Source organism: Zootermopsis nevadensis, unplaced genomic scaffold (assembly GCF_977971745.1).
Source record: "Zootermopsis nevadensis isolate Lab colony 2312 unplaced genomic scaffold, Znev_1.0 Znev_ptg000010l, whole genome shotgun sequence".
Taxonomy (NCBI): domain Eukaryota; kingdom Metazoa; phylum Arthropoda; class Insecta; order Blattodea; family Termopsidae; genus Zootermopsis; species Zootermopsis nevadensis.
In genome coordinates this window covers 1549312-1576851 of record NW_028259142.1, presented here as the reverse complement: position 1 = coordinate 1576851, position 27540 = coordinate 1549312, and the positions used below count along the sequence as shown (strand labels likewise).

The 27540-nt window shown below is 40.3% G+C and overlaps 2 protein-coding genes across 16 annotated transcripts; one reads left to right on the top strand and one right to left on the bottom strand.

Annotated features, from left to right (window-relative positions):
- Positions 1–781: 781 nt before the first annotated feature.
- LOC110827288 (RCC1 domain-containing protein 1) lies at positions 782–6218 on the bottom strand. 7 transcript variants are annotated; one of them, XM_087346174.1, is made up of 8 exons: positions 6109–6218; positions 5022–5184; positions 3980–4068; positions 3274–3472; positions 3018–3144; positions 2690–2894; positions 2188–2368; positions 782–1511 (listed from the first exon to the last, which is right to left on the bottom strand). In XM_087346174.1, the coding sequence occupies exons 2-8, from the start codon at positions 5161–5163 to the stop codon at positions 1339–1341; spliced, it is 1116 nt and encodes a 371-aa protein (XP_087202300.1). In that variant the 5' UTR covers positions 5164–5184; positions 6109–6218; the 3' UTR covers positions 782–1338. The 7 variants fall into 7 exon arrangements, with proteins under 7 accessions (XP_087202300.1, XP_087202293.1, XP_021914487.1 ...); XM_087346167.1 differs by having other exon boundaries at positions 6023–6110; XM_022058795.2 differs by having other exon boundaries at positions 2690–2879; positions 6023–6110.
- Positions 6151–26929, top strand: mino (glycerol-3-phosphate acyltransferase mino). 9 transcript variants are annotated; one of them, XM_087346160.1, is made up of 15 exons: positions 6151–6292; positions 15172–15346; positions 16009–16176; positions 17613–17771; positions 17857–18029; positions 18545–18778; positions 19092–19279; positions 21127–21362; positions 21844–22069; positions 22880–23064; positions 23657–23819; positions 24147–24373; positions 24454–24558; positions 25021–25213; positions 25896–26929. In XM_087346160.1, exons 2-15 carry the CDS (start codon positions 15182–15184, stop codon positions 26090–26092), a joined length of 2619 nt encoding a protein of 872 aa, XP_087202286.1. In that variant the 5' UTR covers positions 6151–6292; positions 15172–15181; the 3' UTR covers positions 26093–26929. The 9 variants fall into 9 exon arrangements, with proteins under 9 accessions (XP_087202286.1, XP_087202287.1, XP_087202283.1 ...); XM_087346161.1 differs by having other exon boundaries at positions 6166–6272; XM_087346157.1 differs by lacking the exon at positions 6151–6292 and adding an exon at positions 9956–10254.
- Positions 26930–27540: the final 611 nt, after the last annotated feature.

Here is a 27540-nt window from a genome sequence, read left to right as displayed (position 1 = left end):
CTTAATTTTCTTAGTTTGGCTCAGCCTATTTTGCGCTGTTACCAAGAATTTTGGCAATACTGGTGTGAAAAATTTTAAGTTCTGCAAGTTAAGACAGTATGTCCCTACTGTGTAACATGTGCACGAACAGTTTCCTGTAGAGTACAGAAGGGACGAAGCGAGTTTGTCTGCTCCACGATTTCTGTTTTAGCTCAGTGTCCAGTAAGATCAGTGTTGCCGACTAGTGACAATCTGCTCAGCTTTTGGTACGTAGACATCCTATCTGAAGGCCTGTTCAGACTTCAGAATGAATTTGCTACGCTAATATAGAATGAAAGGACTTCAGCGAAGTGTACTTCAGTAGAGCCATTTTTAAATAGAATTCCATCACCATGTGTGTTCTAACAAGTTTCACAATTTCTGAACAATTTCTTGTTTCTCATACCTGAGTTAAGTGTGAAGACCATCATAAGGTGCTTCATTAAAGAAATTATAATACACTAGTGGTCTAGCGGTTAGAACGCTGGCCTTGTAATCCTGGGGTCTCGGGTTCGATTCCCGGCAGTGCCTGAATTTATAACTTGTGTTGGGCAAGGCCGTGGTCTAGGCAACACGGAGTTTTCCTCCGGGGGCTTCCCCGGTTTCTCCATTCACACACAGAAGAAGGCAATGGCAAACCACTTCTGGATCATCTGCCAAGAACTTATATGAACAGGTCCCAGTCCGAGAAAAGGATGGAAGGATCCTGTTCATATGGACCTGTCGTCAGACAGAACACTAATAATAATAATAATCTTTGAGATGATAAATAAACAAATATATAATAATCTTTGTCAACAGTTTCTGCTTGCAGACACTTGAAATTAAATAATTTTAACTACTCTACCAACATTTTCCTGTAGAAAATTAGAGAATTTGTCAAGGTAGCTTGATTCCCAGCCAAGATCTAACCACGGGAGCCTCCCAGACATGAAATTACATTTGATTGTGTGATGTCTTTTGTATGAGGCACAGAATATGACTGGTTTCTGAATGCATTTGTGTTCATCATCATTTAAAATATTGTATATCATCTACCTATGACCTAGAGTTTTGATTTCCTACATCAGATTATTGCACCCAGGAAACCAGTTTCCCATTTTGCATCAAGAAACACATCAGCGAACAGAAGTACAAATCATCATTTCCTTCACGAATGCATTAACAAAGGAAATCACCGGCACAACATTCATCACTGTCCGCGTCCTGATGAAACAGCTTGCTTAGATCCTGGGAATCTAAAAAAATATGAACACAGAATTTTTTTAACTTGCTACATCTTCATTTCCGGGAGTGGAATGAGTGTCAAAAGCCTCCGTGTTATTTTAGATACACTCCGGTGCTCCAGGCCCCGCACACAATGCCTGTCACTGTTCCTGAACAGCCATCTGGCAATTCCAGCCTCGTTAACTTCCAGCTACTCAGTACCTGCTCTGGAGGCATCCCAAGCTGCCCATAAGCATTCCAGCCACAGCCCCAGATCGTACCATCATCTGTCAGAAAGAAAGAGAACATTTAGTGTAGCTCTGAAATGATATGACAATTTTGTGACAGGGGAATAAAAACATTCGGTAAGTACATGAATGTTATTTTCATGATGATGATGATGATGATGAAAAGAAACATCCTATATCACAGTCATGATTAAAACCCTAGATATTTTGTCTGTAAGTCAGAAGCTCTGCCATTTAATAAATTCAAATATAGTTGTTGTGCCCCACTTAATGGTACCTGCACCTTGTCGTGGTGGTGGGGCTTGAGTACCTCAGTGACTCCAAGAGCTATGCTGGCGGTAGCATAGCTACTGGTAGGGTTGGTCGAGGGGGAGAGGTCAGACTAAGACAGGTACCCTGGTCCTCCAGGTTGGGGGTTGGTCGCAAGGCTAACAACCTCGCACCGTAAAAAGGAAGATGTTTCGAAACCTCGATCAAAGCCTCGGACAGACGGACCTAGCAGGGAGGACCGAATGGAAGAGGAGAATTTAGGAGGCCATGGACCGAATACGGACCGGAGAGCCATAGAAGAAGAGCATGGTTGTTGTGAGCTGCAACTTCCTGTCCAGACTGAAGACAGTCGCTGGACAGGAATATAAGGTCCTCCTGAGATCTTGCCTCGCTTCAAGCAACAGGAACAGACTTCAGCAAATCGAACTGGATCGTAGTTGCTCACCGAGTAGTACAATCGTGTGTCTGCTACCACATCCAACGTCTTTCACATTCACTTCCTGCTCCAGTGGACAGGCAACAGGCAGTGGGATATTTAGAATAGTGACCTCGTCTGTGTTTTGGCTGTCGTCAGTTTTCAGCTTCTTGGGGCCTGTTGCTTGCTCATGTTCACATGTGACAGTGTTCTGTAAAAGAATGAGGACTGGAGTGAATGTATAAATGTTTAAAAACTGCACAGTTAAAATGAACATGAGTACGTAAATATTATGGTCTTGTGGGTTGTAGTCTTGTAGACATATAACAACATTTTGGAGGAACATTACTGGCTCCATCTTTATTTCAACCATGAAGGTAGAGGTAATACATTCCTCTAAAATGTTGGCAATCAACTACAAAGCTACACAGCATTACAAACCAGAGACCAAGACCTCATCATCAGTGCTGTGTCTTAAGTCTCAGATTATAATTTTTACACGTCTGCTGTTAAGACGCAATAAAATTCTCACCTCTCCGATGGGGAACCCGAGCTGGCCCGAATGGTTCCAGCCCCACGTGTAGAGGTCACCCCATTCTGTGACAGCTGCTGAGTGCCAGCCCCCTGCTGCCACCTGCGTCACACGCAGGCCAGCTAATGAATCCACCTGTCGAGCAGTCTCCTGCTCACTCTCTAGGTCACCGTGGCCCAGCTGACCCCGACTGAAATATAATATCCTAGCCAGTCAACCAAAAAGCCAATATGAATCACTTGATCCTAATCTCAAAAGCAAAGACTAGCAAACTTTGCAAGCAAGACAGGGCGGGGCGATTCGTTTACATTGCGATACGCATACGTACCTACCTCTCCCCCAAGTGAACACCTGTCCTGTCTCAGTCAAAAGTAGGCAGTGTTCGTTACCACAAGCGACCTGTGTGACTTTTACTCCAGGGTGGTATATTGGAGAGGGTAGCACAAATGCATGTCCTGCAACAGTAACCACATACATCAACTACGCAGTGCAACACTTCAGCTCATCTTACTGTGATGTTCAGTTTCCTGAACGTATGCTTCCCCCCTTTATGTATTTTCATAAAGTGACATACAGTCTCTCACCTGATTCAGACAATGCAACGTCAAATGTGGATCCACAGCAGACCCTCACAATGGGGTCTGTCCCCGTGTCCTTGTGTTCAAGTTCCCTCTCCGTCATTGTAAAGCGATCGATTCTCCTCCACAATCCAGTCTTCATGCAGTACCTCCAGCACTTACCACATGGCGTCAGTAGTAGTGCGTGTCCCCGAGAGCATGACACCTTTATGAAGGATTAAATAACATGCCGACACAGATACAAATCAGATTGTGAACGCTTGAGAGAGCTAGGCACTGGTATACTGGGAACGACCCGTTCTTCAAGTGCCTGAGCACTGCGGGTCCAAACTTTTTAGTTGGCTTGATCTATGGACATTCGGTAGGACTCCTTGGACGAGGGATCGGCCCGTCGCAAGGCCTCTACCTGTACGCAGGACAGCACAACACAGAAAGACGTGGACAAACATCCATGGCTTGAGTGGGATTCGAACCCATGGTCCCAGCGACCAAGCGGCACAAGGCCCACACCTCAGACCGCACGGCCACTGCAGACCCCGAGCTACGCACATTTAACATAAATATTAAAATAAAATAAATAAAATATATGGGTATGGTGTGGCTCAGGAAAGGAAACCAAAAAAAAAGCTAACAAACATCCATCACTTTACTCAGAAATACTGCAGCCATGAGTTACAGTGTAAATTCTTAATAATTTTGCACGTCCACTCACCTGCAGAGCGTCTTGTGAGTCTGGTAACGTAAGCTGCTTCAGTTGGTGAGACCGGCCCCCAACAAACCCCAACAAATAGACTCCGGTACCTATGACAGAACACGACTTGTTGTGCCATGACTCGACTTGATAAGCTTCCAGTTGCACCAATAATTACTTCTATCACCTCTGCCTTCATATTCCACATGTGCTGTGTTTCAGTTACCACGGCTTTCCTTTATATAATTTTTCTGCAGTTGATACAGAAATGACAATTGATAAATATATTTCTTTTGTGCGTCTAAGTGTGATGTTTGTTGCATGGTATGAGTCTGTCTGTTGTAATTTGTTATTTGCAGAGAAAAATAACTTTATTGTGTTGATATCTTTATTCTTTTTTATAGGTTATGTTGCCATGTAGTGGCTACAATTGTTAAAAATGAATGTGTTACATCTGTCCTTGGTTCAGCCCTGAAGATGGAAGTGATAGGTTCTCATGAAATGTAAGCATCTGAAAGACCACACAGCACCACAACCCAGAAAAAAAAACTGAGACCTTCACTGCCATGTAAACATCTCAACTGGTTTTGGTATATTTTTATACTACTTGTTTCCTTCTTAGTCTTGTTATTATTACGCAATTCTTCTTGATAAATGATCACATAATATGCAAATTGTTAAAGCCAAGTATCAGAAATTTATAATAGCAGAAACATACCAAGGCAGACGTGCTACTGGTTGATGTCTATATATAAAGAGAACAAATTTCAAGAACAGTAAGCATTAAAAAAGTTAGTCATTGATTCAAGAAATTTTCAGAACTAATATTTATAAAGCAACCATCTTAAGGTGAACATGGTATTAAAACATGGCCACTTGAAAGATCAAAAAGGTGTTCGGAGGATAACATTTAGATGGACTGCAGGAAATTCAGTTATGAGCATATAAAATGCAGTGAATTGATTCAAAGTCATATCAAATGTTGTTACTAAATGTTCAGATTCTATTCTGGATAACTAGTGGACAGGTAAACACAGTGACAATATTTAAAATATCTCATTACCAGACATCACAGCCATGCAGCTCCATGACACAAAAGCCCCCTTCACGCTGGTCAATGGTAGTTCGATGAGATGAGACACAACACTGTCTGTCATTGATGGGCATTGTCCAAACCCATTAAAGCCACAGTACAACAGCTTCATATCATGTTAGTTGTACCAACCCTGCATGTAAATACAGCATTGGATTGACAATCATAGATTATTAATTACATGATGACATGAGGGATTGGAAGCAGAAAATGCATACAAAATTTTGGTCAGATTAATAGGAGATATGAGTTTGAGTGTCAGTGTGAAAGAGTGGTGATAATAACCCAAAACAAAGCACAGTGTATTCGGGGAGTGGGGGTCATACACAATAGCAGTGCGGTTGGTGACTGGATATGTTGGATTGAATCCAGGGCCACAAATTCAAAGTGCCACATTTAGAGATACATTTAATAAGAAAATAGCATAATGAAGTGGGGTAAGGGTTGTCTTTGTTCCAAACTTGATCCATTATTGTTTGTTTGGTTATTTGTTTACATAAGGTTACTTTACAGGTACATCCATATTTTGTGGTTTTATGACACAGATCTGTCCAGCCTACAAAAACTGAAATTAACCATCAGTACTGAAAGAGATGAACTACATATGCATATATTAACATTATTCATTTATTTACTCAGTGATAAACTATATTACCAAATTTAACATTGATAGAAGTAATCTAATATCATTTTTAGTCTCTACCACAAATATTATTTTATAGAATGTTTAGACAGACGTGATTAACACATCTTCCTTTTGGGGGACATTTGCAGTAAACTTTTCATACCACCGTGGAACCAGGAAAAAGACACCCACTAGACCATAACCTCAATCATGGTAACCTACTAATCTAATTGTAACATACCTAGATACAAATAAGTCGAATTTCGGAGATAAAAATTTGTAAAATAAAATAGTAATTATTCTACTTCTTAGTGGAGGATAAAAATTATTCAACTGAAAGACAAACCTTACTTCTCTCTTCCCATCTTTTTTGTACGACGGGAAATTACATACTACCACTTGAGGGGAGAAAGCATTTGCTGCTATACCTACACTGAAACGAAGGAAGAAATCGCGGCATTCGTTGTGTGTGTGTATGTGTGTGTGTGTGGGGCATACACGCTTTATTTGGAATTATCAGAAACGTTTTGTGAATTAATTTGTGAAATTTCACTTGCATTGCTATACTACTAGTATTCAAGCACGGAGCAACTTTAGTAAGCCGAATTCTTTGTTTGTAGGTATCAGTAAGTGTTTTGTTACGTAATGTTTTGGTTTATTTTCTCAAGGACAGAGAACTTTGTAACTTATAGTTTATATTTTTTACAATATGACACATATATGTCATGTCACTTATTCGTTGCATGTTCGGTGATTGACTTAACTTTATGAGGAAGTATAAATTTGAAGATTTCTGTCTTCTGGGTTATTGCGCTGTGTAGTCTGGTCATCGCCCTGATGACGGAGGCAGTATGACCTCTGAAACGTTGGTTAACATCGACCAGACTACACAGCGCAATAACCCAGAAGACAGAAATCTTCATACTCACCGCTGTGAGAACCTCAAGTCTTACAAGTATAAATTTCCCAATACTTTGTTCAGGATAACATTTGGGTCATGTCATGAAGCCCAAGAAAAAGAAGGGAATTAAGTAGTCGAAGTTTGTAACTTAGAGCTGATGGTGAAGGCAGCATGTACCTCCAGAACGTTGGCATACAACCACAGTACTACACAGTGCAACAACCCAATTGACCACCATTTGTGAATTTCATTAACTTTTATACTGGTCCAGAAATTGTTCTATGGCTAGTTATACACATATAACAAGTTGGGTTTGAAGTTTTCTTGGTGGTGAGGCCAAAGATGGCTGTCTTCTGGGTTTCAGTGCCATGTAGTCTGGTAGAAGTTTACCAGTGTTTCATAGGCCCTTGCTGGCCCCATCATCAAGGCGATGAGTACTCATACGTTGGTAAACTTCTACCAGTCTGCATTGTGCTGCTACCCAGAAAATATCTGTCTTATAGTGCTCTTTTTGGGCAGAGCAATGGATCTGTCGTCAGACAGAACACTCAATAATAATAATAATAGATCAAACAATTCTTAAAAGGTGTACCATGCAGAAAAATCACATTTTTTATGTGAAATCTAAGCTATAAAAGTATTGCAATGATGTTAAAAGGGTTGTTTTGAGTTACTTCTTTTGTGTTTAATTGAAATATGGAGTGACAGTTGAAAATTTCAGTTTTGTCTCTTGATTTGACATGGATTTAATCAAATGCATGTTACAGTTATCTGTATTTAAAAATAAACTTGATAAGGCTGAATGTCATGATTATTCATAGGACTTTAGCATACAGTGCCTAAAGACATGAGTAGTATTGTGTGAATATAAGTTTTATTCTTTGTAATTAATGAATGAGCTGATGTCTGGCTATTTTGAATGATTGCTGATTGGGTGGAAGTATATAAACATGTATCACAGCTAGGTTTCAGTGTGAACCTACATTGGATGCCATATTTAGAAACCACAGAACAATTTCACACTTTTGAGGCTAATTTAATTTTTGCAGAGAAATATATTTGTAGGTAACATGGCATGTAATTTTACTATTGGTATCTAAGCAACCCATCGTTGTAGTGTAATAATTTGAATTTTCTTGCTGAATTATTAAGACTAAGTTGAAAATTTTGTTGTAGTAAATAGAAGTAATTACTTTAATTTTTTATTCCACATGATTAAGCTTCACTGCGATTTGCCTCTTGTGATATTGTTCTTTTGTAAAGAGAAGTCTCTTTCTTGAAGCCCTCTTATTTTTATCTGAGGGAGCTGCTGGGTTGTGTAGGTACTTTGTTACAGGTCCTGGACAATCCTTATGTTGACCGGCTTCATTCTCAAAGGCTGCTCGTTTAGGAAGCTGTCTTTGTGATGCATCTCTGGTGTGCAAACTCACCCTGATAACAATTTAATCATCAAACTTGATGATTCAAATCTGTTATGTAACAATGAAACGTTCCATCTGGTCCCTGCAGTGTTGTTTAGTTATATATTTATTTATTTATAGTTTGTATGATCTGAAGCTTTTGTGGTGACTAAGTACAATGAATTCTTCACAGGCTAGTCAGCTGTATCAGGTGGTTGAATGGAGAAAACACATGTTTTTTTTACTCCATTGGGCCACATGACATGGCTCGTAGCCTGACAAGAATTCATTATATTTATAGTTTATCGAACGACGCCTTTTCAGTAGCCCTGAGTATATAGCGTCAAATGAGAGGGTGATAGTGAATAGTGAATTTGAAAGGATGTGGAAGAAATTGTTGTACTGGTGTTACTGGTGGGGGTTTTCCATCAAAATTTGCTACTCCATTCTTGTTTCTGTTTGCTGGTGTAATGTAATGAATTGAGATTTGCACGGCGGTGAGTCCGAAGATGGCTACCTTCTGGGTTGTAGTGCCATGTAGTCTGGTAGAAGTTTACTGACTTCTCAGAGGGCCCTGCTGCCTCCATCATCAGGTGATGATGGAGGCATTCCTCCTCACTGAGGTCACATCTTTCCCTGTTTCGCCCCAGTAAAAACTGAGCTCACAGTTTTTGATTTACAAAATACAATGTGGGCAGGGATGTGAGGATGCAAGCGTCTTGGTTTAGGGCCACGTGTTGACAACGTGGCATATGCTGTGTCCGCACGTTTGTAAGTTGGCGTGATTCGTGGTGATAGCGGGTTAGGGGCAGAGGGTCACTTAGTGTCACGCCTGAAAGACCTTGTTCATGTCTGTAACAGCAGCTTCTTTATCTGCATGAAATTTATTGCATAAGTTAATGTCGGCCCAAACTGTACGTGGACTGACTTTCTGTCTTCTGTTTGAGTAAACGTGGAACACGTTGAAATAGCCGCCGATGGCAAGATGTAACAGATCCGGTGCGTTAACATTGAGGGGGCAGCTGACGGTCGTAACAATTTTCCCGTTGAAGGGGCAACCTTGCGTGTTTTGTTTTGGCCTTTATATCAAATTACTGGCAGTTCAGGCATAAGCTATTCATTGAAATAAATTGGCAGTGAAATTCTTATGGCACAGCATTGTGTAACTTCTTTTATGTTTCTTTGCGAACGGAGAAATCAGCGCTATAGTCTCATTTCCCGGGGTGCTCTGGCACGCAGTTCCAGGTTAAAGAAAAATAGAGCATAATTAGTATTATGAATTCGTTCTCATTGTTATTTAATTATGCATTTATATTTTTAGATTCAGAATTGAATTGTAAACACACCACGAAACACACAAAAGCTACCCATTGTTAAAGAGGATGACACGTCCTTAAAAATATAGGTTTGAAATTATTATTATTGTTATTATTATTATTGATGCTTAGTACGCAGTGTCAGTAGTGTTTAGGCAATTTGCAATGTACGCCTGCTACAGAAGTTTCCGAATTAAGGGTCATGTTGCGTTTATGTAACCATTATTTGATGCCGTGTTACCAGAAGGGGGCGCTGCGAAAGCAGACATTTGCCACGCCCTGGAGTTCTGAAGACGAAGAAGAACGAACGAATGAAATAGGAGAACAGTGACGTAATTTTTTTTAAAAAAAATAATGTTGTTCTTTCCTGTATACATCGTATTAAGTAATCATTAAGTCATATTGAATAAGGATTGCATCAAAATTCTAAACACGTGTACTTTGAAATATTCAGAACGAAATTTTTAACGAGTAAACACGAATGATTGAAGACCTTATTTCAATTGATATAAAAAATATGTTTATTCTGTGTAAATAAATGCCACGATGTCGTCTCTCAGTAGCAGAAAATTATTGCCCTTTTTTTTCATATTGGCAAATTTCCAAATCATGTGACCTCATAAAATTGTTGCGCCCGCGAATTGCCGATATGTGGTCTTCAGCAGCCGTTAAAACAGATCGCTGCATGTCTGAAGAACCCCATTTTGATTCGGATAGGTGGTATCAGAGGACAAGGAGATTTACAATTTGAATATCGGGGGACATCACGAGCAGTTTCGTGCCCTGTTACAGTGTGTTAACGTAAGGTTGGATCACGCCACACCAGAGTTTCCTGCTAAGGACAACAGGTTGCGCTGAGTATGCTATTAAGTTGATTGTGTTTCGTCGCGAGCGTGCCCAGTACAATGTTTGTGGAAGCAGTGGTTGTGTTCGCTGTCCTGTGTTGGCTCTTTCACGAAAGGTACGTGCAAAACGCGTTTTTAAACGAACCCTGACTTTGGTTTTGTAACAGATTTAGGTGGAATAAAAGCAAGGCCCGCAATATTATTTTGTTACAATATGGTGACGAAAACAAGAGAACTAGTGAAGCAATTATGGTGGTTTATAAACTTTATTTTTGTTACGGGATATGTGCATAAATTTATTATAATCGGCACCCATTGTTTACGTGTCAACCCGATGAACTCTTTCTTAATTAAACTCGCCTTGGCCTGTCTTTTGTTATTTCATGAGCGTTTGGAACTGTGCCGTCTAACAAGGCAGTACACACCACTTCTTTCTCTGTACACGTGCAGCGTTTATTAAATTGGTCACTGAAGTGGATGTTTATGGACTGACATTCACTGTTTCTGAAACGTGTTACGACCTTGTTATCTCATACGACTCTACCTATCTCTGATAGTTGTTGCACTTTCGTTGAGTGAATAAAGGACGTACATCAAGAGAAGTAAAGGTTACAAGGTGCATTAACCTGCTGCGGCCGAAAATCGTCCAAATAATTAAAAATTAATGTCCTGAATTAAATAAAACAACACGTCTTCATGATAACGATTATTGGGCTGATGGTGTTTTGGGGAAATAATCGCAGTTTACGCTTGAGAATCGTAAAAACCCATAAACACACTTGTTGGCAAAATGCTGAGTTGTTGGTTCTCAAATCGGGTAGTGCATTTACGTAATTACCAATTAATTTTATTTAAATGGTTGGAGTAAGAAAGACTAGAGCCTCGGGGCGAAATTGACTGCCCAGCTTCATTTGCAATTTGCGTCTGGAACGAGGCGAACTTGACCATCTAACTCGTTTACGGGCAAGTTTTTCTTTAATTTACCTCTTTAAAACTTGTGTGTTGCGTCTACAAATTCGTGACTTTCAATGGAGGTGAGTTGTCGGTTCCACCCTGCGGCCGTAATTGCCCGGTCCCCCTATATCCATCCTGCAGGAGGCTGGATGTAGCTCTGGAAGTGGTCTGGGTACTGGCGAAAAATTCCAGTGCTCCTTCGTGGACCTACGGAACACCAGCAGGGCCCGTTCGTATTTTTCAGTAGCACAGACTGTACAGCGCCTAATGAGAGATGATGGTGAACAACAGATTGGAAAGGACGTGGAAGGAAGCGACCGTGGCCTAAATACGGGTACTATCCCGGCATTTGCCTGGGGTGACTGAGGAATACCACGAAAAATCCCAGTCAGGATGGCCGCTATCCGGGCCGAGATTTGAACCCGAGACATCCTCGCGAATACTAAAGATGAGTGTTAACCACTCGATCACGACATTCGGTAGATAAGGTAGATTTTCGTGGATCAAAGTCTGTTTTAAGTGTTCAATGGACGGAAAATGGCGCGGAGCCCTCGGCGTTGTACGAGAAACGGCAGTGGTCGACTCGAGGAGGAGCACAGATGTGACGTCACGAAGAGTAGCAACACTACGCCGAACTGGGTCAATGTTGCTGTGTGATTGTGTTGGCAATCACCAGTTCCATTTACCACCCGTAATCTGTACGCACTCTTTTTCCGAACGTGGGATGGGCAGGTCATGCAGAACGCATGGGACCGTAAAAAAAACCCTGCATGCAACATTTTAGTTCGAAGACCTGAGAGAATAAGACAGTTTGGGAGAACAAATCACAGATTGGAGGATAATATGAAAATGGATTGAGAAGAAGTTGTCTTGTGTGGATTGGATTTGTCTCGACTGTCGTGAGTGATCACTGCATACCCTAAATCCTGACTTTAGACATGATCTTGGGACAGTTCATTCTGTTTCATTTTAATAATATTGTCCTCCCACCTCACCAATCCCCCAAGTGTAATCCATGCATTCCTTGTCTCTTTACTCTGAACTGCATTGACTACCCCAAGCACTATTATCATTATTTAGTGTTCTGTCTGACGACAGGTCCATATGAACAGGATCCTTCCATCCTTTTCTCGGACTGGGACCTGTTCATATACGTTCTTGACAGATGATCCAGAAGTGGTTTGCCATTGCCTTCTTCTGTGTGTGAATGGAGTAATTGTTGGGTGCCACGGAGGAAAACTCCGTGTTGCCTAGACCACGGCCTTGCCCAACACAATTTATAAATTCGGGCACCGCCGGGAATCGAACCCGAGACCCCAGGATTACAAGGCCAGCGTTCTAACCGCTAGACCACCGTGGCGGTCACCCCAAGCACTACAGATCACAAATTAAGGTTGTGGAGCAGTGTTGTAGTGTTATTGTTTCATGGTTTGCTTCAGTTTTTCGATTTGAGTTGTTGGGGTGTGTCTGACCAGTGGAGAAACATGGTATATCCATCTTCAGGGTTGATGTCCACGCTGTGTTATTTCCCAGAATGACAGTTTTAATTGTTTTTCATGGTGGTGGACATGTGAACATAATTCACGGATGGTATCTGTTATTTGCATTATTTTTTCGTGGGTGATCTCAGGTACAAAGATTAAAATTTACCTTTGAATTGGTGTTTAAAGTCTAAGTACAGAATAAGACTTTTGAAAATGTGAAGGTGACTCGGCTGAACGAGACGGAGTTACACCAATGCTCTTATCTTCTTCTGATGTTTGTGTATTTCGTATTCCATTGTTTTTATTGAAAAGCTGATTGTTGTTCAGACAGCCAAATCAATGAACATTGCCGTTAAGTGGTTGGTGATCCTGCTTTCTGTTTTGGAATGCCCGGGTTCAAATGTTGGCCTTGAGACTGGATATCCTGTCTGGGATAGTAGCTTGGTTTAAGTCATGACCATTTCCTTCCAATTTCTTATTCTTGTCACTAGAATCTTTTACCTGAGATACTGAGATTGTTGTTAAACAAGCCCCAAATGCTGCCTGCCATCGAAATCCATACTGATGTAGTTCCCGACCTTCGCACCTTATTTCTGTGGTTGCTTACATGTGTCGTTGATTAAGCGTTTGAGTGGGCTGTGGTTTGCGGATAACAGGAACCCACGTTTCGATGGGAGAATGGGTGACATCAAATTCAGAGCTATGTGCTAGCACACAGGTGTTTTTCTGCATTTTCTGACCTTTTGACCTTGAAAATTTATCTCTCGTGACTTATTGACCCCCTCAGTTATTTTAATAAATATCTAAATGATTTATCATTTGCTATCTTAACAGTTCGTGTGACAGGATAAATAACAAAGGCATTTTTTGCAGTTCTTTTATGTCCATAATCCACATGCTGTGAAGGTGTGTAAGGGGCATGCAGATAAGGCTCGTGACTATCCTAGTTTTTTGCGTCTGGCATTTTCATGAGTTCACAATTGCATGAGAGATTAGTGTTTTGAAACTGAAATCGTTCTACTCCTTACATTCTTTCAGTAGATTAAAAAAAAAACTGAGTTCTCATATCTTGCACACTAAGATACGGTCTGTTCTATTGCCCAGACAAAGTTTCTAGTTTGTTATGCTTATTTATGATCAATAAAAATATTTATAATGATTTTGAATTAAATAGGTTCATTTATAAAGAGCAAGGCAGTCTGTGTGGAGAGTTTACCCTCTCCTCCCCAGTTTAAAGAGGACATTTATTTTCAAACATTTGAGCCAAATCATTTTAGTTGTAATTAAGATTTCTTGTTTGCATTTTCCAAAAATGAAACATGAAAATTTACATACAATGTATGTGTCAGTTCTTCTTTATTTATGTTTTATCTATTGTATTACTATCTTCCCAAATGCTCATAAATATTAAATAACAGGATGTTATGCTCGTGTGACCCGTGATGCGTTAACTTCATGTATCGGCTTCAACGTCTTGAAAACTCGCAGTGTATGCAATCATCTTCATTAATGTATGAGTCAGGTTAATGTTTGAATATATTTACTACATGTTCACGTAAATACGTCTATTAGGAAGGGTCATTCGGCGAAAAAGGGAAACGAAAATGTGTAAGATGGTTACCTAGGAAACGTCATCTGTTTACTTGGCATTGTTACCTATAAAACATTACATTTCATTACTTTACATTACATTCATCTACCACAGACCCATCTTAAGCGTAACTAATTCAAGTTAAATAAGCAAAGTCTTAATCAAACTTTACTCAATTGTAAAGCATGTATAAAGGAAATATTTAGAATGAAGCCAATATATAAACTTCCTTTCCGTATAGACGTATTTACGTCAAATTCTCCGGAACCGTGGTTCCACTGTCACTTTTTGAAATGGAGATCAGTTACTGTTTGGCAGTTCTCATTTGCAGGATGATTTCGTGTCGTTTCCTTCCATATGCCTGAGAATGATATTGAAGTGAAATGCAGTGCGCTTTTTCAGGATCACCTGAATGGAGATGCCACATTTATGGTTGGACACTTGGGTTCGCTCTGTCCGTTGCAATTAAACATTTTATGACAATACTTCTGACTGAGGTTTCTCCTTCCAGGAAAATGCTGGCAAAGGAGTAGCTGGAAGCATTCTAATTAGGTTCTGGCTTTGTTTTCATGTATTTTAAATTAATTTCGTTGTTCATGAATTGCAGTTGTGTCCAAACGTGAGCAAGATAGTCATGACAAGGATTCAGTACATTTTTCTGCCCTCATATTGTTTGTTCAGTTTTTCTAAAGTACATGTTCTCTGTAGGATTCAGACACATCTTTTACTGTCTGCAGTCAGTTGGTTTACCGTCTAAGGTTTCCTTGTTCTGAAGATGGCTGTCTTCTGGTTTGTGCCACGTAGTCTGATAGAGGTTTACTGACTTTCAAAGGTGGTTGTTCTCTGATAATGTAGGCAGCAATCACCTCTGAAATGTCAGTAAGCTTCTGCCAGAAGACGTGGAATAAGCGTCTGGGAGACAGCCACCTTCACATTTGCTGCTGCCAAAACCCGAGATATCTCTCAGGTTGCCATTGCAAACTGGAGTGTATCTGTGTGCGTAGGGCCAATAGGATGGTGGATGTACTATCAGCGCGCCTTCAGGATGTTTACACGAAGTGGGAAAGTCGTAGCAAGCACCATGTTGATGCTCAGCGCTTGTCATATGTGGGGCTGCAGCGCTACGGACACCAGGAGCGCCACAGGAAGCGTATGCCTGCGAGGGCAGCGTCTAAAGAGGTTAGAGGGATAATTTACAAACAAAATTAGCAACGTAACCTCACGTTATCACAACTTAGCCATGATATTTAACAGAAGACTGGTTGGACTGATCATCTGAGCTGAGTCGTTGTCACTCCTGGTTTATATTTGGGAGTTCCCTGGTTTAAATCTTGGTCCAGAGACTATCTATCCTGACTCAGGTTTTATGGTTAGTAAGGATAGTACCTTAAATTTGGCTACGACCGTTTCATTTCCAGTTCATTATAAGTCTGTGCAGTCTGAGCTACTGACAGTTGTCATTTGAACCTCGAATTAATAAATGAGACTGGGGCTAATGTAACGTGCAGTACCACGCAATGTTACAGCCCAAAGGCATGACCACTATAGAGCTCAGATCCATGCAGTCTGTCTTCCTAAAGTAACTGTACCTGTGACCAAACTTTGCACATTGCCAATGTCAGTAGCTTGCTAGTACAAGGAAAACAGATGCATCTGCAATTTAAACAAAGATTTGCCGTGACTAGTACATGTTTTAATGTTTTCCTTCTCAATTTGCAAGGGGGTTCTTGCCAAAAGCTTTCTCCCCAAAATGTTTTCTTGTTTTCAAATCTGAGCTACGTGTCCAGCGGAACCGGCACAGTCTTAAAGCAGCTAAAGCGTGAGTTGTGGTATTTTTGCAGTCGAAGTTGGGGGACTTGCTTGAGATCAAGGAGGAGCCATGGCAGCTTGATATAAACAAGGCTTCACGCCCTTTCATGGGGCTCTGCTGCAACAATTGTACGTCTAACAGCCGGGTGAGTGGTGCGGATACCAGGTGCTGCCGGTGTTTGCTGACAAGATACCGCCAGGTTTACGAATCATTGTGTAATGTAGGGGTTTGGGGGTTAAGATGCGTCAAAGATGGCAACTTCAGTGTTTGCTGAAATGTTGGAAAACCCTCGACGTTGATGTGGCTTATCCCTGAAAGTTTAAATTACATACACTAGTCAACCTAACCTAAGACTTTTGTATCAAATTTTCCTATAAGAATCTCATCTCACTTTTATTTTGTGTTTGTCATCAGTTGAAGTTATGGTAAAGAAAATATTACTAAAATTTTGTACATTTGTCCCAATCTTTAAATCTTTTAAAAAGTTTTTCTTCCTGCTTATGTATCGTAATTCTTCTGTTGTCACTGCACTCCCCATTTCTCTTAACTTATTGGGTCTTAAAGGGTGTTCTGACTTCAGAAGCCAGTGCAGATGTCTCGGTGTCATCAACAAAAGATGTTGTATTTCTCTTCACGTCTTTTGACATAGTGCATGCTTATAGGAGAGCATATTTAGCCACATAAAATTAAAAACTTTGTTAATTTGTGCGTAATTCTCATTATAATACCAATATAGAAAAGAAAAGAAATTGTTAATAGTTGAGTGTAAAATTAAAAATTAGTATCGTTAAATGTTTTCATGACAGTAACTATAGCTAATGTTATTGAATGTTCAGTAGCTGCAAAGAATGTTTTCAGGCAGAGAGTAGATCTTGGCATGTGTACTTGGGAGCGTTCTATTTTGAAGCTGAGTTGGTGACTTATTTTTACCAGTGTGCATGCATCTAGTGCCTAGCAGGGAGTCATGTGGCGAGGGTTTATAAATCAGCCTCAGCTGTTGGTAAGACATGGCGATTGATTGATTGATTGATTAACGGGCACAGTGAAACAAGATAATTGCCCTGCTGTTGTGGTGTGCCATCTTGATTATACAGTACATTCAGGATTTTTTTACTTTTGGTGCAAGAGATTTGTTGAATTCCTTCTCTGGCATTTTAACCTGAGCTTGGAACCAACAAGAACTGATTAATTATATTTATTATAATTTGTTGAAAATTGTGAACACTTTCAGGTCAATATTTATTCAGGTCTGATATCAGTTTATTTAGCACATTCAAATCTAATTCTTTAGGAGGTAACTACAGTATAAACATACACTTAAAAAATAATTTTGCTGCTAATTAATTAATTAATTTATACACTGTATTGAAAAACGGTTCAGGTTAAAGTTCATAATGAGATCATGTTGCGAGGAATGTGATCGGATTTTTACAGTAAAGGTTGTGATGTGGCGATAAGTGCTGCCATGAAATTTGTAGTGTTGGTGTTCTAAGACCAAATTTCACCTAAACCTCTTTAAGTGGTTCTGAAAGACAAGATGTGTTGATGGGCAGAAATAAGTCATCTCAGAGAGCCGTAATGCTGCTGCACCGGAATACAGTTTAATAAAGTTTGAATGTTTTAACGTGTTATCAGAACTCGGAAATAGCAAAGGATCATCAGGAGCAGTGGCTGCGCAACATCCTGCTTGTGGATGCACTGGGCTTTAACAACAGCTTTCTGGCCCGCAAATTCTGTCACCTGACGACTGTGTACCGGCTCAAGAAATATGCGTACCCCCAGTTGGCTCCTACAGTGAGTGCTTTTCCTTCCCAACCATTCTGACACCACGTTGTGTTGTGTGGATGTGCAAATTTGTAACGTGGCGATACGTTTGCAGGTGCTGAAAGATGAGAGATTACGACAGGCCATTGAGGCTGCAGCTCAGAGTGACTACGGTAAAACTGGTGAGAAAGATGATGAGATGTACAAGGGCATCGTTAAGCGATACGAATCAAGAGCGACCAAGATACTGCACGATATGCACTCCACGTTATCTGACTTCTTGCTCCGGTATGACAGTCCTTTCTGTTCATGGTATTGTACTTCCTTTTACTTTCTAAGTTTTACGTTCTTGACTGCGAAATAGTAGCGAGTCAATCGTTTCTTTTGGTCCATGCTTGTGATTCTTTTGTTAATATCATAGAATAACTTAATGTTTAAAGGCTATCACTGACTGGTCTGGATTTGCATCTAGTGGGGATTAAGTATTTAAGAAATTGATAATCGTGACATTCCCCGTTCGTAGTATTTATTCTCAGTCTGCACTCAAAGTTTGGATGCACCAAACATTTCAATGAACAAATCTCACGGCTGTTGTGTTTTAGTACATCCAAACAAATGATGCAGCTTCAGTCCAGAACTACCACCACATGTTAATTGAAGGTCTGCTACAAAAATTCTTTTTTCTTACGGAATCCGAAGGTTTACCGCCGTCTTCACAAAAGTTGATAATTATACCTTATTTTGAGCTGGATCCTCCCATTTAGTCATAAAAGCTATCAGATATTGTCTTCTGATTCTTGTAGGGTGACCTCATGGCTGCTATACAAACTGCTACCGTGCTTTCTTACGTCCGTGGTGGCTCATCCTGCCCAGATCCAGATGCTCAAGAAGGCGAGTAACACGGGGCTACCCCTCATTTTTTTGCCACTGCACCGCAGCCACCTTGACTACATTCTTACCTCATTTATTCTGCTGAACAATAACGTCCGATCCCCACTTGTTGCTGCTGGAGATAACCTCAGGATTCCAGTGTTTGGGTGAGTATTGGCTTGTGGCTGCAGGTTTGCGTTACAGTGTGTCATTTCATGATAGAAATCTGAATTTGTATGAAGTGTGTTACTTTTAGTCTTCTGAGTGCTAAGGCCACGTAGACTTGTGGATAAATGCCAGAGGGACATACTGCGTCTATCTTTGGGGGCTGTCTGTCTCATTGAAAGCATTAAACTTTTTAAATCAGTCGATATGATCTAGAAAGTGTTTTTTTCTAATTTGGATTTACAAAGTTGTCACAGTTGTCAGAATGACATTGCTATGAAGCTGTCATATAACACAGAAAATGCGATCTTTCAGCTGGTTATTACGAGGGCTTGGGGCATTTTTTATCAAGAGGAGAATGGATCCTGTTCAGGGCCGTCGGGACATCGTGTATCGTGCCGTTCTGCGCACGTACATGTTGCAGTGTCTGCGTGCGGGCCACAACCTCGAGTTCTTTATTGAGGGTGGCCGCACCAGGACGGGCAAGGCATGCATGCCAAGAGGTGAGTTGAAATGCGCTGCAGAATTATTTGCGGGTTCGTTGCTACTTGTCTTGTTATTCTGCACATGAAACAAGAAACGTAGTTTTTTTTTTAAATTGTGTTGTTCTGTAGTAATGCATAATGAGTGAACAATATGTATTAGCCTTTCAGTTAGCTATTTCTCTTTTTCCATGGATTCCTCTTTCACAAACGGTTTTTTGTATCATTTTATTAGATTCTACTTCAGTCCACATCAGTGTTCAATTTTCTTGCTTCAGAGAGTAAGAGAATGTACGAAGCGCGTCCACAAAGTAAGTTTCCCACTCGTCCCACAGCTAGCAAACCTTATATTGCACGAAGCGACTGTGCGTACGTGATAGAGCAATGACGTAGCATGGCGCATGCACTAACGGTACTTCCCGCGTTCTCACAGTAGCATCGTTGCAGCTGTTGAAGATGGAGGTTCTTATTCCAGCTCCCGCCGACTGTGAAGTGCGGTCAGTGATAACGCTAGGCCGCACACGGCTCGACGGACAGCGAGTCTCCTGCAGGAGTTCAGCTGGGAGGTGTTTAATCATTCACCCTACAGCCCGGACCTCGCTCCCAGTGATTTCCATCTTTTCCTACACCTCAAGAAATTCCTGTCCGGTCAGCGTCAGCGTTTTGAGAATGACAGAGAGGCGGAGATGGTTGTCACACAGTGGTTCCAATCCCAGGCGGCAGACTTCTACGACACAGGTATTCAAAAATTGGTCCCACGGTATGACAAATGTCTCAATTCCGGTGGCGAATATGTTGAAAAATAGCTGGACACTTGCTGTATCTGTTGCAATAAATATTTCCATGAAATTGTGTTTTGTTTCTGTAAACGGCCCCAGGGAAACTTACTTTGTGGACGAGCCTCGTATTTACCTCTGGTCTCGTGATACGATCGAACCATGTTATTCTTATAGTATAATTTCTGTTTAGTCCTTTTCATACCATATTTATTTCTGTCTTTAATACATCAGTACTTGTATTTTACTTTCTTTTATCTTTATGTATATTCATGTTTCTACACCATAGGACACATATTGTGGTCACAGCGTATTTTGTGTAGTAATTTGTGTGTGTCATCGTTGGCGCCTAATCACTGAATTATGTCTTTGATTCAGTGCTATATAGTCTTGAGTTGCTGGCAGTGTCATTAAATGTAGATATCCGTCTTCTGGGTTATTGCGCTGTGTAGTCTGGTCGATGTTAACCAACGTTTCAGAGGTCATACTGCCTCCATCATCGCCCTGATGACGGAGGCAGTATGACCTCTGAAACGTTGGTTAACATCGACCAGACTACACAGCGCAATAACCCAGAAGACGGATATCTTCATACTCTGATGACGGATGCAGTATGACCTCTGAAACGTTGGTTAACATCGACCAGACTACACAGCGCAACAACCCAGAAGACGGAAATCTTCATACTCTGATGACGGATGCAGTATGACCTCTGAAACGTTGGTTAACATCGACCAGACTACACAGCGCAATAACCCAGAAGACGGATATCTTCATACTCACCGCTGTGAGAACCTCAAGTCTTCATTAAATGTACCACGCATAAGTGATAAAATGCTCTTTTTTTTATTATGTTTGATTTATTTATATCTGTTTTCTGTGTATAATTTCTACTGTGCTTTCTCGCAAGATTATGACATTTTGCCCTTTTATTTATGTATATTTCACAGGGCCATTGGTTGTAGCCATTTTTATGGTGAGAAGGAAAGTGTTGGTATTATTTCATTGATTGGATTTTTTCGTATAAACCCTGGCCTTTGATTTTGGCATATAGCTTAATGAGATATTATGTGTGTATATGACTGTCTTCAGGGGGCCTGTTGAGTGTGATTGTGGACGCATTCATGGATGGAACAATTGAAGATGCGTTGCTGGTGCCCGTTAGTGTCAACTATGAGAAACTTGTGGATGGTAACTTTGTTCGTGAACAGATGGGCCAGCCCAAGCAGATGGAGACATTTTGGAAAGCTATAAAGAGCATCTGGTCTATCCTAAACTCAAATTATGGCATGATGAGGATAGATTTTAACCAGCCGTTCTCACTGCAGGTGAGTGTATTGGGACATGCGAGTGTCTCAATCTGCCTGCCTGGCAGACTGGCAAACAGTTTGTTCACATAAATGTTATACGTATATTAACCTGACTTGGTGTCTCAGAAAAATTCAAATAGAAAAATTTGCAATGGCATAACACTTTCATAATGGGTCCAGTTATGTATTTGCAGTCTATTTTCCTTATATCCTCCCATCACTTTTTATATAGTTTTTACAAAAATTAAGTGCGTATTTCTTGTTTATTTATTCACGCTACTCTGCTGGGCTGTTTCCAGCATCCTTCATTGCTTCATTTTAGAAGACTACGTTTGTGTTGTTGTACTTTTATCTGTTTTCCATGACTGAAATACATTAACAACACCATATTTGTAGCAGCAGAGCTTCTGTGCAATAAGAAAATTCGTTTTATCAGTTTTCCCAGACACTTCATTTTTACATATATATGATACATCGTTACTCTTTTGCCTTATGACAGGAGTTGGTTAGATCATTCCATGCCTGCAGCAAGAATAAGTTTTGCGCAAGTGTACCTGATGGTGATGTTGGTGGAGGGAACTCCCCACCACGGATTCTTCCTAATGGTGACGCCAAACCAAGGAAGAGCCTATATTCAATGCCGTCAAGTGCTTCCCTGTATGGAACAGATGTGGTGGAGGAACACAGGCAGCTTGTAGAGAGCATAGCTAGGCACATTGTGTATGGTGAGTCACCATGTCATCCATTGCTCCGTTCTCTCACTTGGAGAAGATGATACTATGGCAAGTGCCATGGGCTGTAACGCTTTCCTTATATCGTGAATCCATGTGAACCCCGTTCTTACGAATGATGCCATTGTAGCCATGTCTTGGCTGTGTAACGGTTACATCCCAGAAGTAGGTTAGGTTAGTCAGTCGCATTTTAAGTGGGTTTTGATTGCGCTCTGCCCCACCTTTACAATTTACCATAAATAATCTAATTTCATATTAAATCTTCATGTAGATATCCGTCTTCTGGGTTATTGCGCTGTGTAGTCTGGTCGATGTTAACCAATGTTTCAGAGGTCATACTGCCTCCGTCATCGCCCTGATGACGGAGGCAGTATGACCTCTGAAACATTGGTTAACATCGACCAGACTACACAGCGCAATAACCCAGAAGACGGATATCTTCATACTCACCGCTGTGAGAACCTCAAGTCTTACAAATCTTCATGTCTTCGCAGATTCAACATCTTGATGCCTGTACAAGCCACAGACTGTCATATTGGAAGACTGTTTATGATCTATTTTCCCTGCTAGATGCTGACTACTCTGTTTATCATTTTCATGCGTATCCCATATAATGTCATCTTGATGTGGCAAATAAATATGGCTTGCTAAATTTGTGTTCTTACTGTTAGGAAGGAAACCCATTGTAGCAGAAAGTTTATACAAGTTTAATCACTGAATTGTGTAATTGTTAATGGCGTCTCCACGCAAGTGAAGGGGTTTGAAGGGAGCAGTTGTTTCCATAGCTTGTTGTGTATATTGCAGATTGCTCGGAGTCAACGGCAGTAATGTCAACAAATGCAGTGGCCTTTCTCCTGCTGAACCGATTCCGAAATGGTGTCAGCATGGAGAATCTGGTTGAAGCAATGGAGAAGCTGAAGAATGATCTGTTCTGTGCTGGCCGTGATGTCGGTTTCATGGGGGATATAGTGGACGTCATCAACCATGCTGTGAGTACAGGCTAGATGGTCGGGGCTTGTGTCACGACTCAACCTCTTTTATCACCACTACGTCCAGTAAGTTTCTGTGGCTCGTCCAGGTTGGCGTGCGCTGTTTCCGCAAAGGGTAAACTACCTCCGTCTGGTGGTAGGCTAGAGAAAGTGTGGAGCTTTACCTCTGTGCCCCAATAACAAATTCACATTCTAGTGTGTAGCCACAGGAGCATCTTTTGCTCTTATAATGATGTTGGGTGATAATTAAACATGGAAACCACGCAAGAAAGAGATGGGAGTATTATATGATATCACATAATTTTGTCCACTATCTTGGGTATATGATACATAAAATTTATAAAAATGATTTGGACTGACCTGTGCATTTAGTGGAATTAATTGGTAACAAAAGATGGCCTATTTTTTTTAATTTAAACTTTATAATTTATTAATGTAACTTTTATATCCTGCCTGTTATGTTTGTATGGCACAGAATCTCATCTGTCACATGATAGGAAACGTTATGAGTGTTCCATTTTGTATTACTCTCTCATGGTCCTCACCCCTCAAGTTTAACAGCAAAAGATAGAAGTCAATAATTTGGTTGCAGTGTGACCTTTTGGGCCCAGGCTTGGTGCGTCGGGAAAGGGTCCTCAAAGAGGGAGGTGAACCTGTTGTGATGATTCGTCCCTTCACAATGGTTCCCAATGTGATTGAGCTGTCGTATTACAGTAACGCACTCTTGTCTCACTTTGCGCTTGACAGTGTTGTAGGTGAGTGACAATGGCAGTTTTATTTCTTATGTGTAAAAATTATAATTTTTCTTTATGTGGTGTCGTAAGGGAAGTAAGAAATGAGGAATTGGATGGGACATATGGTAGACATGGAGAAACAAGTGCATACAAAATCGGGGCAGGAAAACTAGAATGTAAGTTGACAACGGGAGGTGGCGTAAGTATAGTTAATTTGACAGTACTGAAATTAGAATTAAGTAAATGAATTCTAAATCTAATAAACTCTAATTATATGAGTAGGGCCTGAGGAAAGTTCAGTTATGGAGTATTGATATGATACATTTAATGCAAACCAATCTGTTGCAGTAACTGCCCTGTACTCTCTCTTGTCTGTGGAGAAGAACTCGCCTGATATTGCTGGAAGCTATCAGGTACTCGGCTTCACAATGGGACAAATAAGACAGTGTGTGCTTGATCTCTGTGAGATCTTGCAGTTTGAATTTATCTTCACCAAACCATGTCAGCAACTGGAAAACGCTATTGATGACGCTCTCACCCAGTTCAAGCACAAGGAAATCCTCAAGTACGACGAGGTATGCGGTTCTGTGAGAGTATGCTGTCACTTGTCATTGACTGTATGTGTCATTACTTAGTGTGTGGCTCCATTTTACAGCCCACGTACTCTGAGGAGCAGAACTGGAGCAGGAACTTCGCCAAGAACTTTGATGGTGAGAGCAGTGACTCAGGAGAGGACACTCATAGTAGGCAGACTGTGATGGTGAGATGAAACTTCTTCAAGTTCTGATTTCACTGAAGTATTCTCTTGCAGTTTAATCTGAGAGACTCTCCGTTCAGTCGGACATTCATCTCACAAATGCAAACTTGAACATTGTGGCTAAATTGTTCATATTGGTGCTTTTATTTGTGTGCTTATGATTCATTTAGAAGTAGAATTTTGGCCCCGGAAGTCAGTACTGTTCTTGTTTTGTTTTTTTATGCTACATACGATGTATCTGTAATTGAAGAGGTATGGCGTATAATGACAATTTTGTTATAGCAAGCAAAATCATTGGCACTGTCAGTGCCGTAATGTTATACGTGCAAAAAATGTTGCGTAAAATGGAAGGTTTTTCCTGGCACCTGTATTAGTAGTAGGAGTAATTTAGCAGTATATAAGGAGCACTATGAATTGCTGAAGAGGTGATGGTTAATGTACTACGCAGTTGCATTTGCATTCCAGCTGGACACACGGGAGGAAGCCGTTCAGAGCCTGGAGTTCTACCGCAACATGCTGCGGCCATTGATTGACGCGTATGCAATCAGCGCACTTGGCTTACACCGGCTTGTGGGCCGCCATCTCACTGAGCAAGACTACATGCAGGAGTTGCTGCTTGAGATGAAGACACAGCTGAAGATGGGTTTTGCCCAGTATGGTAAGGGCTCAGATTTTATGTTTCTGGATATTGAAGATTCAGAACAGATTTGGGCATAATATCAGTGCATTATATTGGTTTCTCTTGACTGTAGTGTCTCTAAACTCGTCAACTTACAATTGTATTAACTGACCTTCATTATTATAACCTGAAAGTTTAGAACTAAGGTTTGCATGTGCAATCTAATCCACAAAGTGGACACATTAACATCTGCGTATACGGGTACCTGAGACTTGTTGCGTCGGATATTCTGGATAGCATATATGAGAGGATAAAAGTGATAGTGGAACCACGGTTCCGGAGAATTTGACGTAAATACGTCTATACGGAAAGGAAGTTTGTATATTGGCTTTATTCTAAATATTTCCTTTATACATGCTTTACAATTGAGATAAGTTTGATTAAGACTTTGCTTATTCAACTTGAATTAGTTACGCTTAAGATGGGTCTGTGGTAGCTGAATGTAATGTAATGTAATGTTTTATAGGTAATAACAATGCTAAGTAAACACGACGTTCCCTAGGTAACTAGGTTACACTTTTTCGTTCCACTTTTTTGCCGAATGACCCTTCCTTATAGATGTATTTAAGTCAAAAAATCAACGTTGTTTTAATCCATTACAAATAGAAAATGCAGTAGATATTTAATGTACTTTTGTAACTTGTTTAATGTTTATTTTCAGAGGAAAGTTTATCTGTGGATGCATTCAAGAACTCACTGAAACTGTTTGAACGTTGGGAAGTGTTAGAGTGTTTTTCGCATGACCGAATCAAACTCCTCTACCTCAGGGATGAGTTTGATAATGAGAGAAGTATACAGACAGTGTTTGACAAAGTGAAGAGGTTCAAGTGTGATCCTGTGTTATGTGGTGCTTCATGAAGACTGAGATGTTCATAACAGTGACATCATGAGTTAGAAACTGAATTTTCTGGGAACACTGTGTTGGTTACAAACAGATTGTTTCTAGTCGATGATGGCACTCCATTATCTTAATGTCTCCTTTTGATTTACTTATGTGAGTGTGTCCAGTATTGAGGCATTAAGTGGATAAAAAGAAAAAGATAAAATTGGTTTAATCAGTTAAGAAACGTAACATCAGACATTTGTGCGATTGCCGTGCTGATGCATTTTGACAAACTACAAAACTTTTAGGTATCCTATGGTTCACCAGTTGTTGTGTGGGTACCATGTTGTTATTTTATATTTTAAACCTTAACAGGGGTTATGTATATTTGTACAGTATCTGTTATAGTTTCTCAGGTACTAGTCTTTGTTTTAGCTTATGTCTGAATTGGTGAAGACAGGTGTTGGTGAGAGCGACATCCATGGAGTGAAATCATCAATAACTTTGCTAGTACCGTCCTTCCAGGATACTTTCTGACGACTGATGCTGTTGTTTCCAGGCTGACCCATGTCTGTCGTAGATTTCATCTTTTAGAACAGACACCTGATGCCATCCATCAATCTAAGGCTGGGATGTAACCTTCCTGCCGTTCGTCCAGCTCTGCTAGTGACATTCATAAACCAGTTCCACAACTGGTTATCAAAACCTGTTTTGTAAAACTAATTATTTGTCACTTGAAATTAATGCTATTTTGTTTGCCAGGCCGTTGAGCTTGAAGATGCGACTGTTTTGTGCCTTACAGTGAACTGTTGTATTATAGTCATTCAGTTACAAAAAAATAATATTTTGTCATTAAATAAAATTAGCAAACAGTTCTGTGCTTTGATGATATTATAACTTGTTTTCAAAAGCATTAACTTCCATGCTAAATTTTTCAGTTCGAGGATGTTTAACATGAGTGTAAAATACCTAATTATTTTGGAAATTACTTGAAGTAAGTGCATGAAATTTTCACATTAATGGCGTTAGGCTGTGATATCTTGTATGGCTATTTACTTCCATGTAAATGTTGGTTTGTTTTCTCACATTTTGCAACATTCATCTTTATATACATTAGGCAATCTTATATTTACAAAGCATAGTATGTCGCTTGTAAATGCATAAATCGTTACGTCAAAGCTTCGTTTGTCATCGTTGAAAGTTTAAGTGCATTTACGTGACATCTGAAGGAGATAAGAGCATCTGCGTGTACATCAGCATTAAAATGTTTATAGACATATTTGACACAAGTGGTATGAGGTAATGAAAATGTTGTGTGACATATTTTGCAGTGAATGTGTTAAAATAGGAGTTTCGTACATAAAATCACATTTGTTTTTGATATTGTTATCTGAAACTGCAGACGAACTGATATTTTGCAGGTTGCTCTGAGATTGTGTTACTAGACTTGAAGTCCAACTAACATTCTGTATATGTAGCTGGA